The 13,591-nt window shown below is 23.7% G+C and overlaps 2 protein-coding genes across 3 annotated transcripts; both read right to left on the bottom strand.

The window, feature by feature from the left end:
- Nucleotides 1-52: 52 nt before the first annotated feature.
- On the bottom strand, nucleotides 53-4,222 carry LOC105835036 (odorant receptor 4). Of its 2 annotated transcripts, XM_028193555.2 has the most exons (5): nucleotides 3,532-4,222; nucleotides 2,794-2,893; nucleotides 2,596-2,721; nucleotides 1,967-2,122; nucleotides 53-368 (listed from the first exon to the last, which is right to left on the bottom strand). In XM_028193555.2, exons 1-5 carry the CDS (start codon nucleotides 4,086-4,088, stop codon nucleotides 315-317), a joined length of 993 nt encoding a protein of 330 aa, XP_028049356.2. In that variant the 5' UTR covers nucleotides 4,089-4,222; the 3' UTR covers nucleotides 53-314. The 2 variants fall into 2 exon arrangements, with proteins under 2 accessions (XP_028049356.2, XP_036140781.1); XM_036284888.1 differs by lacking the exon at nucleotides 53-368 and having other exon boundaries at nucleotides 1,863-2,122.
- A 2,085-nt stretch (nucleotides 4,223-6,307) lies between these two features.
- Nucleotides 6,308-13,491, bottom strand: LOC114255272 (odorant receptor 43a). The gene is made up of 6 exons (XM_036284887.1): nucleotides 10,252-13,491; nucleotides 9,251-9,719; nucleotides 8,711-8,810; nucleotides 8,512-8,634; nucleotides 7,345-7,500; nucleotides 6,308-6,882 (listed from the first exon to the last, which is right to left on the bottom strand). The coding sequence occupies exons 1-6, from the start codon at nucleotides 10,442-10,444 to the stop codon at nucleotides 6,829-6,831; spliced, it is 1,095 nt and encodes a 364-aa protein (XP_036140780.1). The 5' UTR covers nucleotides 10,445-13,491; the 3' UTR covers nucleotides 6,308-6,828.
- Between the last annotated feature and the right edge of the window lie 100 nt (nucleotides 13,492-13,591).

Raw genomic sequence — 13,591 nt, 5'->3', positions numbered from 1 at the left:
TCTCTCTCTCTCTCTCTCTCTCTCTCTCTCTCTCTCTCTCTCTCTCTCTCTCTCTCTCTCTCTCTCTCTCTCTCTCTCTCTCTCTCTCGCACTCTCGCTCTCTCGAACAGTTTTTATGACAGTGAAAATACTACCATATTAAAATAATTAGTAATATAATTTACATATAACATACAATCTACAAGCATAAACACCAAACAAAAATTTTAGTTTTATTGTAGCAACTAATTGTAAGTTACTCGTAATTATTTAACTGCAAACATTTCCATTTTTTCATGAATATTTCGATAATAATTATTCATATATTATAATTATTAACCATGTTTTGTTAATAAAAACGATATGTAACCAGATGATGTCTTTAATATCTAAAAATAATTATTTTTATTTTAATATAATAAAAAATTAAATTTTTTACAAGAATTATGTTAGAAGGAAGACTAACATGCTTTAAAGAACAAGTTTTATATTGGCACTTATATACATATGTTGTAGTGATCAAAACACTGAATGCTCATAACAGTTTTATATCTATAAATATCTTTTAACATGTTTTTATAATTATGTAAATGTAATATTTTATTCATATTTTATAATTTATATTATCTATAGTAAAATATAATTCTTATTTTAAATATTTTTTAATAGAGGAAAATTGCCTAAACTAAAATAATTTTCGTAAATAAGCCCTTCTTATTTTTCATAAATTGAACGTTGTACAGATAAAAACATAAAAAAATATTTATTTGCAGAAATTAAAGAAATAAGTTCATACATTTATTTCTTTGTATTATTTATTAAAAATCTTCAAGAATAAAATTCACACGATTTGTTTGCAAATTATGTAGTTTAAACGAATAAGTGTATTATTAATAATATTAGAGAAAATAAATGGTTATGAACTAGATATGGAATTATAGAATTTACGATATTTTGTATGCTCTGTGTTCAAGCTTGTTAACACTTTTTTTACATTTTATTGTTTTAATTTAGGCTTCACAGAAGTTTCGTTAACGCTTTTATTACTCTTCCTTTACATTCGACTTATGCTCCGATTTGTATTTTGACTAGGGCAGCTATAAGTTGAACCAAATGAGTTAGTAATATCACAAAATTAAATTGATAATAATAATGATGTTAACAAGCGCCTGTTTTCCTATTGTCCCCAAATACTATAAATAATTCTGTTGTGAAAAAAAAGTGGCTAAGATACTCGCCTTAGAAAGTCGGGAGATCTTAAGTTCGATCTCTGGCTGAGATATTATTTTTTACTACTAATCTTGTTCATCTTATAACTGTATTTTAAAAACCGAAAATTATATTCAGCGCACAGTTCAGTAAACTTTGAAAGATATATAAAATCACGCAAATAAATATCATCACTAAGCTCCTATAATAGAGTAAGGTATATTCTATTAGTTATTTTCACATGTTTAGTTTATATATTTTTATTTTATTTTTAGTTTCTGTTTACAAAATACTATTCAAAAACAAAGTAGAGTAGCTCAGTTATAACAATTTTCCTCTAATCACATAATCTAACGATGTAATATGTGCTTGCATTCTCCTCCAATAAATGCTACGTAATCCAACTTTTATAAAATATTTTTTTAAAGATTTTACGATTTAAATAATTATCACGGTTTAAAATAAATACAACGTCAATCAGTATTTTTAATTGTACAACATGCGTATATACATACTTTTCTTAATAAGTATTCACTAATTATAAGATAAATATTTATTAATTATAATATTGCTTGCAGCAATTAATTATATTGCTATTCTATTAGTAAATATAATTTTCTTTTAAAAAAATTACGCACACTTATAAATACAAAAACATGTGTAATTTTTTAAAATAAAATCTTATTCATTAACTGATCTTATTTATTTACATAAAAATAGATTTCAAATATTCTACATAAAAAACAAAATTAAAATATAAAGATTCTAATAATCTTACACTGCAAAATGTACCAAATGTTAGCGGAATAATCTTTCCCGCAGTGATTTGTAAAGGATGTTTAACTCGTAACATTAGTAAAGTAATATTTCTCGCCTTCCTGGATTTTAATTTGTACCACTCAAGATCACAAATAGCACGATATACTCCATTGCACTTAATAAATATATATTAAAATATATTAATATTTACATCATTTTAACAGATTTTAATTAACAAATATTAATAAGAATTTATTACAATTTTATTGATTTTTCATCTTTCGAGAAAAATTTAGAAATAATAAATTTAAATTTAACGAATTTGTATTTTACTCAGAATTGTTAGAAGAAATTTTTGTATTAACTATACATAAATGAGTAACAAAATAAATTTTCAATATTTAATCCTAATAAAGTAATATCGAATTCAATAATAAATAGCGAAATAATAATGACTAATAAAGATTTGTCAGTAATTTTAAATATATATTAACTCACAAAAATTGCACAAAACATATTTAAATTTATATCATACACACACGCGCGCGCGTAATTATTTTTCCTTATTTTGGCATACAAGTAATTGTACGCGCGCGTATGTGTGTGTGTGTGTGTGTGTGTGTGTTGAACGTACTTTAGGAAACTCACTTGCTCCTTTATAAGTTCTCCCGCAAAACAGTAGAGGAAAATATTAGCCAATATCATAATAAAAAAGATTATTGAGTAATATACTTGTGCAATAGTAGCCTTATTTATTTCTCTATCAATAAGTAACTGAAACGTATTAGTTAAAAGAAAATGAAGTATAGATTTATTAAAGTATTTTCATACATTTGTTTTACTTACAATGGTAAATAAAAAACCGGTTAGACAAAATACAATGCCAAAGTAGAGTACCATTATTAACATCATTGCACAATACATATTTTCAATTTTGTCAGTAAATCTATAAAGCAATAAAAGAAATAAGGAATAAAAATGTTGAAAATATTGGGTGCAATCACACAATAAACGTTTTAAAACATTCTTTAATTTGTCAATTCATAAAATTTTATGATCTAATTATTTAATTAAATGCTTTAAACTATTGTAATGCCAAACAAATCACATCTCTTATTACATTAAACAATGAAATTTCTACAAATATTTAACAATATATATAATTATATAATATATAAATTAAACATAAACATATTGTTTAATATAATATCTACATTTTTAGCTGCGTACTTAAAATAAAAATACACAAATATTTGCAATGATTGTATTATATTTGTACGTAATACACAATACACATAAGTAGATAGATCGTGAATAAAACGTTAAATCGAGAAAAACTTTTATCATTTTTCAATTATCGTAATAATTAGTAAAAAAATAATTATAAAAGATTTTTATAAAAAGTTTACAATAGGTGTAGATTTGTGCAATATCTTACTTAATTGCATACATATTAAAATAAATACTTGTGCTAAACTAAAAGTTTAACATTTTAAATTTAAAATATTGGTTTTAAAAAGTTTTGAGTGTTATTACCAAATTTATTTTGTAAAATATTTTATTGTTGCGATAAAAAACTCACACCTGATAAGACGTAAATGTGATGTTACGATGTCATTTAAAGCTTTGTTGAAATTTTTACACGATACCAAACTAACTAATCGACATCTAAAATTCTCTAACTGACCACAGATGTGAAGAATTATTAATAATAAAATAATATCTACAGATATATAAATAATAGTTGCAATAAAGACTGTTACTGCATGAATAAAATATGTCAATTCAAACTGCGGACTTTTATTTGTATTATAGAAATGATACGTCTCCAACGGTAACGGCTTCTCTTGCTCTGTCAAATTCGTTATATGTATTACTTGTATGCCAAAATAAGGAAAAATGATTACGCTGATCACCGCAATTGCACAGAAAAGGTATCCAATGGTTACGATCAATCGAGCAGTTTGTGCTTGTTTTATCATAACACTTTTTTCTACATTCGACTTAAATGCCATCCAATCTTCCGCCATCATATTCACAATCGACAAAAAAACTTGGAAACATAAACAAAACCATATTGTTAAAATATCTAAATATTTAACTATTTTTACAACTATATTATAATAAGAATTCCAATACATAGAGAAAGATCATCAATACTGATATACCATTTTATTATTAGATAATATTTGTTTAAAAAAAGCTAAAAATATAATTATGAAAACATAAATGTAAACATAAATAAAAATTGAAACTCTTTCTAATTTATATTGAAACAATAAGTCTGTATAACAGTTTTTCATATTTTATAATACATAATATTGATAATAATTACTAAATTCAGACACGGCCTTATAATTTTAAAAAGTTATTTATAAAATACATTATTAAACCTTAAATGATAAAACATACTTTTATATATTAAACACAAATTTCTAATAATAATAATAATAAATTAGAATTAAACATTTTAAATAGAATAAAATATTTTATAGTTAAAGCAACTTAAAAATTAAAAATAAATAATTTATTTAAAATTTATTTGAAATGCAATGTAAAAAGGAGAGTCACACGTGACTCGTTCACAATAACAAAAAAATTTATTTACATTTGTACAATAATTTTATAATAATTATTTCTTATAACGCGTTATGTTCCCAACTCATTACGAGAAAAATATTAAATATAAATAGAATATAAAAAACACAAAAAATTTACTTTTACTCATAATATGGTAGAACTTTATAGGTAATAAACTTGTACCGATAAGAATTATGTTACATAAATATTCATCATTAATTTAAAATAAAATGATGATTTATACAGAATGTCCGAAAACTTTCGAATATACATATATTTATATGTATGTATGTACATTTATATAACACATATATGTATTTTATTGTATAATATAGTTCAACAAAAAAATAAAATATAATAATTAAAATTTCACTTTAAATAATTTTACACATACCTTCTTGTTTCCATCGCATGATAATATATTTTAGTAGTACTGTTATCCAAGGTATTGTAATATGTAAAATATCTATTACAAGTACCATATCATTCCAAGCTTGCATAATTGCAAGTATCATCGGAACATTAGAGACAAGTATTAATAAAATTAAAATAATTCCTGTATGAAGTTTTGACCATAAATTTTTCGTAGCAATTGTGTCATTTTTAGGCCATAAGCCTATAATTTCTAAACTTAACCGATGTATTTCAACTGCCCACATGAAATCTATAATTATGTATTATAAACATATTATATATATGTATATATATTGTTATATTAAATATTTTATTATATATTATTATATATTTATATATTATTATACAATGCAAGAGAATTTCTGGATAAAAAATTAAAAATTAAAATTAAATTAGAAAATTAATTGTAAATGAAAAATAATCTCTACAATGCAAAGTTACAATGACATGAAGAAATATAATTATAACAAAATTATATAAATTAAAAGTATAATTATTAAAAATATGTTTAATTAAATAAGATGTAATTATAGAGTATACATAATAAATAGAATACAAAATTATTACCTTTATAACCTGAAGATTTTATTATGTCCATGTCCAGAACTTTATCAATAAGAAAAAAGTCGTCTCGCTTTTGCTATCATGTATAGTAAAGTAATATCCTTGTATTCTTTTTATGTAAAAGTGAAAGGCCATTAGCCTCCTCGCACACATTAAATATTAAAAATGCTATCTCCAGTAAATTATCTCTACTGATATCACAAGAAAAAACTTTACAAGCGTATAATACGTTATAACAATTCTTACGCTTATCTAAAGACGAAAAATAAAAAATATTGTATAACAGTATCTTTCTTAAGTTTGACGAATATTCGTCTGAAAAATTTTTTGTGTTGTTTTATTATTTACGTGCTTATTTCGAAATATAAAATAGCATAATTTTTAAAGAGATTCTATATATTCTATGCTGGACATAAGAATTCAGAAATGCTAGTCATGCGAGTAAAATTCTCTATTGCACATCCTGAAATTATTAAGCAAAATTCGCTGCAAATTTAAGCGCTGATGTAGGCACTGATGATTTTTATGTTTGGTATTATGTTACTATAAATCATAAAATATAATAATGAGTGGAATATTAGAACAATAAGTGAATAATTCAAGAAATAAAAGCAAGTATATTTTTTAGTTAAGAAAATTTGGTGCTAATAAAAATTTTGTATCAATTATTAAATATATTTTTACACAGAAAAAAAATGTAATACAGCCAATAACATATGTGATTGCGGGCTGCCAACTACATAAAATACTCAATACAATAATATTTGCTATTAATGCAAGTACAATGTTGATACTGCAATAGCATATATTATTGTATTGAGTATATTTTTAATTGGCAGCCCGCAATAACATATCTTATTGAATATATTGCATTTTTTTTCAGTGTATATTCAACAGATTATGTGCTGTTGATATAATTTGCAAAACTTTAAGCACAAATCGTAAATTTAAGTTAGAAACAATATCTGAAACTAATTTGATTGTTAGATACATATACAATAATTACATTAATTGTAAGAATCCTCAAAAACTGTAAAGAGCTTATATATTTTTTACAATGTTTTTTTTACTTAAATTACAAAAGTTTTAATCAAATTAATTTGTTTTAAATAAATATTTAATTAGGTTTTTCACATAATATAGGTAATACAAATAAATTTCTTTAAATTAAATAACATTTTCTTTATTTTAATAAATAATCTTAATAATAATTCTCTCGGTGTACTTTTTCTATAACAATTGCTAAATACAATTGTTTAATAATTATTCATTGCAAAAACATCAATTTTTGTAAATAATAACTATTAAATCACAAATTGATTTTCAACCATGTTTCGTTAGTAAGAAAGATATATAGCCAGACGATGTCTTTAATATCTGAAAATAGAAAAAAACCAAGAAAGTAAAAAAATATATATTTTTTAATAATAGTATAGCATATTGCAATAATAGTATAGTTACAAAAATATAAATATTAACTCTAAAATATACACGAGTCATAGAAATCAGAATGTTGACATAAGTTTTAATATAAATGAATAAAATGTCAACATACATTAATTTGATACTGAAGAAATATGCTTCCAGAATTTGAATTGTTGTTAAAGTGTTGTTAACGTTTTTTTATGTTACTTTTTTACATAATATTTGTATTTCATATACCACATTTTTACATATTTTGAATTAAATTAATAGAACACTTGGGTGAACCATTTAAAAAACATGAAATATTTTAAGTTTAGTTAATAATCGTTTACTGTATATGCATAAATATTGTATAAGTTACGTTATATAAAACATCCTCTGCAAAAAATAAAAAAAAGTTTTAAATATTCTTACGCTGCAAAAAGTAGCCATTGTTAATGGAATAATCTTTCCTGCAGTGATACGTAGAGGATGATGAGTTCTTATCATTAATAGAATAAGACTTCTCGCCTTTCTTGATTCCAATTTATACCATTCAAGATCACATGTAGCACGATGTACTGCATCGCACTTGATAAAATGTATGCATAAAACATATTAATTAATGGCTGTTATTTTAATTAACACGAAAAATTTTCAATAAAAAACGTTAATGAGAATGTTTAAGATTTAAAGAGAATTCTCGGTGCCGGACGCTTTTTGAACGATCTCTTAATGATACACTTTAGAAAGACATGTTGATATATGCATATCTGTTCAAATTTGTTTTCGCCCATTCTTTTTGCGGTTATAATCAATTTTACTTCGTTAAAATTTTTATAAATAGCCCTAGTGTTCGGTATTAGATGCTGTCCGTCGTTAGGAGAATTCCCTCTAATTAAATTTAATTATTACAGAAAATTTTCTAAATTGTGTAAACTTGTTTAATTTTACATTTAAATTCACATTTTAGTTAACAAAGACAGAATTTGTTTTTTATATGTAAAATAAAAACAAATGTATAATAATATAAATTATTAAACAGTATGATAAGCAATTTGATAAGAAATAAAACATAATTACAACGAATAAAGACTTTATTTTTCGGAAATATAGAAGAGAAAGTCACATTATACTTTTGTACGGAAACATAATAGCTTTCTATAAAAAATCATACTTATAATATCATTGTTATTAGACGACAAATTTTAATAACTATTAGCCCAATTTCTTAGACGCTCTTTTTGAATATGTTGTGAAAATAATTATTAAAAAACAGACCTGTGTCCAAACTCAACTCGCGAGCCGAACACGAGATGAGACAGAGAATAAACAAAAAACGATAGACGTTTATATTAGAATGTCTGTGCTTTTGACGCTAGAGCGTTCGGCTTGCGAATTAAAAATCAGTTTGGACAAGGCTGTTATAAAATACAAAATAATATTATAAAAACTACCATGCTATTTATTATTACATTTTTTTATTTATGTTTTAAAAAATTTATTTTTAGCTTCTATTTAAAAGATATAGTCCAAAAGCAAAGTAATTCCAATATTGTCAACTTTCCTCTATTATAATTTTATTTTACATATATAACTTACTTGTTTCAGTATAAGCTCTCCAGCACTACAATAAACTAAGGTATTCATCAATAATATAGTAAAATGAATTATTGAAAAATATACTTGTGTAACAATAGCTTCATTTTTTCTCTCATTAAGTATCTAGAATATATAACTTATTAGAAAAGAAAAAAGTACGTATATAGTAAAACCTTTTGAAGTTTTTTGTTTTACTTACAATAGTAAATAAAAAACCGCTTAGACAAAATACTAGAGCAAAATAAAACAACAATATTAGCATCATTAAAGAGTATGCATTTTCAATATTATCGATAAATCTGAAAAAAATGAGTATTTAAAAAGTTAACATATTGAAACGTAAAAAGCTATACATATAAATACATATAATATAAATACATGTATGCATGTATTATTTATATATAATAAAAGGTTAAATATGTTAGATAAAATATTTTTAAAAATGAGACATGAAAAAAAAGTTTCATACAAAAGTTATGCACAATCTGAGAGAAGTGAAAATAAATACCTAGATAGCACAGAGAGTTAAAAAAAAACTCAATTGTATGTCACCAATCATGAATTCTTTTTGCATCTCAAAGAGAATTCATAATTGGACATACAATTGAGTTATTTTTGAACTCTCTGTGCTATCTGGGTAATGATGAAATTACAATTTTCAAAAAGTTTATTCTGTAAAAAAAATTATTTTTCAGTGATATTGCTAAAATTATTTCCTGCAAAATTACAAAATTTATACCTGATAAGTCGTAAATGCGATGCTATAATATTGTTTAAAGTATTGTTAAAATTCTTGCATGAGACCAAACGAATCAATCGATATCTAAAATTCTCTAACTGACCACAAATGTGAAGAATTATCAGTAATAAAAAAATATCAACTGTCATGTAAATGGTAATTGCTAATAAGAGTGTTATGGTCTGAAAAAAAAATGTCAACTCAAATTGTGGACTCTTATCTGTATCGTAGAAGGGATACGTATCCAGCAATAACGCCTTATTTCCATCTGTGAAATTCGTTACACGCATTACTTGAATGCCAAAATAAGTAGGAGTAACTACTGTAACAATTGCAGTTATGGCGATAACATATCCAACAATCATAATTAATCGACCCGTTCGTGCTCGTTTTATCATCACAGCTCTCTCTGAATCCAATTTGAATGTCATCCAATCTTCCGCCATCATATTTACAATCGACAAGAGAACTTGACAATTAATATAAAGAAAATCACTTACATATATACATATATATTATATTATATTTAATATTAGAAACTTCTTACAGAAATTTAATATTAGAATTAATAATTAATTACTTATTCAATATTAAATTTCTATAAGGGTAGAAAATACTTCCGATTTATTTATATAATACGATATATATTGTAATAAATTCTCGTATTAAAAAATCTCGTCTTTTTTTCAGTTTACAAATATTGGTATATATTAATTATATTAATAAATATTACATAAATATGTAAATCAATTTAAAACATATTTATAAAAAAAGACCCATAAAGTATAGTATGTAATTATTGTAAATATATCTATATAAATATTTATAAAATAACATATATAAACAATAAATGTGTATTAACAAACAAAAATTATTGACGTTTTGTATTCAAATAAAAATGTATATGTAATCATAATCAAATTGTAGTGAAATGATTAAATAAAAAATAACAGAAAAAATTATAGTATTAAATATTTAATTTAAAATACTTTTGATTATACCTGTTCGTTTCCATCGCACAATAATATATTTTAGAGGAACTACTAGTAAAGGAATTGCAATACGCAAAATATCTATTACAAGTATCATATCACCCCAAGCTTGCATAACCGCATATATCATCGGAACATTAGAAATAAATATTATTAAAGTTAAAATAATACATGGATGAAATTTTGACCAAAATTTCTTCATAGCAGCTGTGTCATTTTTAGGCCACAAACCCGTTATTTCCAAACCTAAACGATGTATTTCAACTGCCCATACGAAATCTAACAAGAAATTTCCACAAAATAATTATAAATGCATGAGGTAAGTTAAGGGAAAATGCCACACTTAAGCTTTTTTTTGAAATAACTTTATCATGTTATGGAATTTAACTATAAAACAAATATAATATTCTTTACACTTTGTTTCTTTATTTTTATTTTACAAAAATACATATTAAGAAAGATGCCAGTTTTGCAAGAATTCTCCTCCAAAAAATAGACTCTTAAAACATTAATTTCTTATTTGTAAAATAACTTGTAAATTGTAAATAATTTATAAATAAAAGTGTAAAAAATATTATTATATATTAATTTTTTATAGTTTAATTTTATATATATAATATGGGTAAGATGTTATCTTCTGTGACATAAGATATGAAAGTATTTAACTAGTATGACAGTAACACAGAAATACTTGTTTATCTACATGTTTATTTACGATAAACAATTACGTTGAAATTATAATAATACAAGAATGAAACGATAAAACATAAATAGGCAATTTTAGAAGGACTCCTTGTATTACCATACTTTTATTGATTTAAATAATATAAAATTATTTAAAATATTTAAAATTCTGTATTATTTTAAATATTTAAAATTCGTAAAAGCAAACTTCGGCACGAAAAAGTGACACAAAAAGGATCACTTTCGACGCACATGTAACAAAAAATATAAACTCTATACCAGCCATATGATTGTAAACGTGGCTCAAAACTGTATAACAATTATTTGACTTTAAAATAAGCATCAAACCCAGAGCTTAGCCATCGCAATATAAAATATTATAGAACGACTTACCTTTTTGTAGTCTTACAAAATTTTATGCTGACACTTATTAGTATCGGAATTCCATTTTATAGCTAGTCTTCCAACAATCTAATGCAGAATCAGAATAACTAACTTCTAATTTATGAAGATATTATAACCAAGTGACTTTTACCTCAATTGGCATCTTCCCTTGACTTACTTTACATATAAAGACTTAGAAGGCGAATCATAATAAAATAATAATTTGAGAATAATAATAGGAAAAAAAAATATAAATGATTTATTTAATAAATAGAGTAAGTTAGAAGAAGATGCCATGGTTAACTTTAAAGCATAATATTTAAAAAATATATATAGTTTAGAAGGAGGGAAAAATAAACTCTAATTAATTTTAATGTTTAGTCTTTGATTCAGTGTTATAAGATTTGACAAAAACAGTCACAAAACTTAGTTACGTATTTTAATAGAAATTAAATTTGATGTATACATTTTCAACTTACCTTGATATTTTAAAAACTTTATAAAAAATAACGCGTATTGCCATGTGATTATTATCATTGATTTTGTTATCTTCAATGCAATTTAGCACGCTCTATAATTTATTTTTGAAAAATACAAGAAGTGGCATCTTTCCCAATATGGCATCTTCCCCCAATTTAGCCTACATAGAGGATGCAAATAAGAAAAAATATGGAATTAATACCTCTATAACCTTTAGATTCTTTAATATCCATGAGAACTGAAAAGAACTGTAAAGAGAACTGTATTGTCCTTTTTATCATGTAGTATAAAATAAACGCGCTTTCTATTGAAAAGGAAAAACTTGGTACCCTCGCCAAACGTCTCATTAAATATTAAAAATGCTATCCCCAGTTGATTACCACTGTTCATATCAAGATACTTTATACGCGTATAATAAGTTTTGAAAATCGTTTACTGGTATGCTCTAATAGGACAAGAGATGGAAAATATTGCATCGTAGTATATTATAAATTTGCAAAATTTGTGTGAAAAGTTTATTTCATACTAGACGTTGCCTTATTATATGTACATGCGTTTATTTCAAAACAAAAAAGTATGTCATTTTTTAAGTGAAATTCTAATAGGTATAACAAATATAAGAACACAAAAATTCAAAATTGTAATTTAAAAAAAACAATATAGTTTGGCATTTTATAATGTTGTTCACATCTTTTGAATGCCTACGACCTTAGATCAAGGTATATAATAATAAGTTAAAAGTGGAAACGGATACATCTCAAACTACATGTAAATTAACATTACTATTTCAATTGGACCATTTGTAACAAATCGGGACGATAAAGAACCTGGATAGATGAATTTTGCATGAATTAAATGGACGTCAGAAGAGAAATTTTTTCGAAGCTTGCCTTTCTTTGCTGTTAGAGCATAAAGACGAACCATTTCTACATTATAATGTTACATGTGATATAAAATGAATTCTCTTTGACTATCGTGTTCCGTACAATGGTTAGACAAAGATAGAGTACCGAAACACAGTCCAAAATAAAACATTTAAAAAATACTGTCATAATATTTATAAAATTTACATAAAATTAATGTTTTAAAAGACTGATTCATGTTCTCTCTCTCTCAATTACTGAGAAATAATTTATATTTATATTTATAGATATTATAGATTTTAAACTAAAGATTATCGTATTCTTCTGAAAATTTTACATTCAAAAAAGTTTAAATAATCTCTAACTATTTTTATAACAGAGATAATAATTAGGTTACGAAATACTTAGTACTACTATAATCCAAAATAAACAAACAAATAAAATAAACATTAATAGTCAAAACAAAATTTTATTATCATTATTATAACAAACATTAAATACAATAATTGATAATTATTTAACAGTGAATCTATTTTTTTATAAATAATGTATATTTTTGTTACATGTGCGTAGAAATTGATCTATTACATATTCCTTTTTTAATCGAAAAATTGCCATTTTTCCACGAAAAAATTTCACACAAATAATTCATTATTTAATGGTTTCTAAACAATAGCATGAACAATAAAATAATACATTCTCGCATTTTTCACACACTCACTTCGCGTTTTAGACACATTTTTGCTCGTTATTAAATTTACATCTCCAAAAATAATTTAAACGCGAAAAAGACTATAGAAAATCTTTTGCCACAAAAATTAAAAGAAAAATATTTGAATATATACGACAAATTTAAACAAAATATAAAATTTATAAATAATAATTTATAAATAATAAATAATTTATAAAATAATATATAAAATATAAATATTTTATTT

Source organism: Monomorium pharaonis, chromosome 3, assembly GCF_013373865.1.
Source record: "Monomorium pharaonis isolate MP-MQ-018 chromosome 3, ASM1337386v2, whole genome shotgun sequence".
Classification (NCBI taxonomy): Eukaryota; Metazoa; Arthropoda; class Insecta; order Hymenoptera; family Formicidae; genus Monomorium; species Monomorium pharaonis.
Note: the sequence above shows the minus strand (reverse complement) of the source record. Positions and strands in the feature narration are given on the sequence as shown.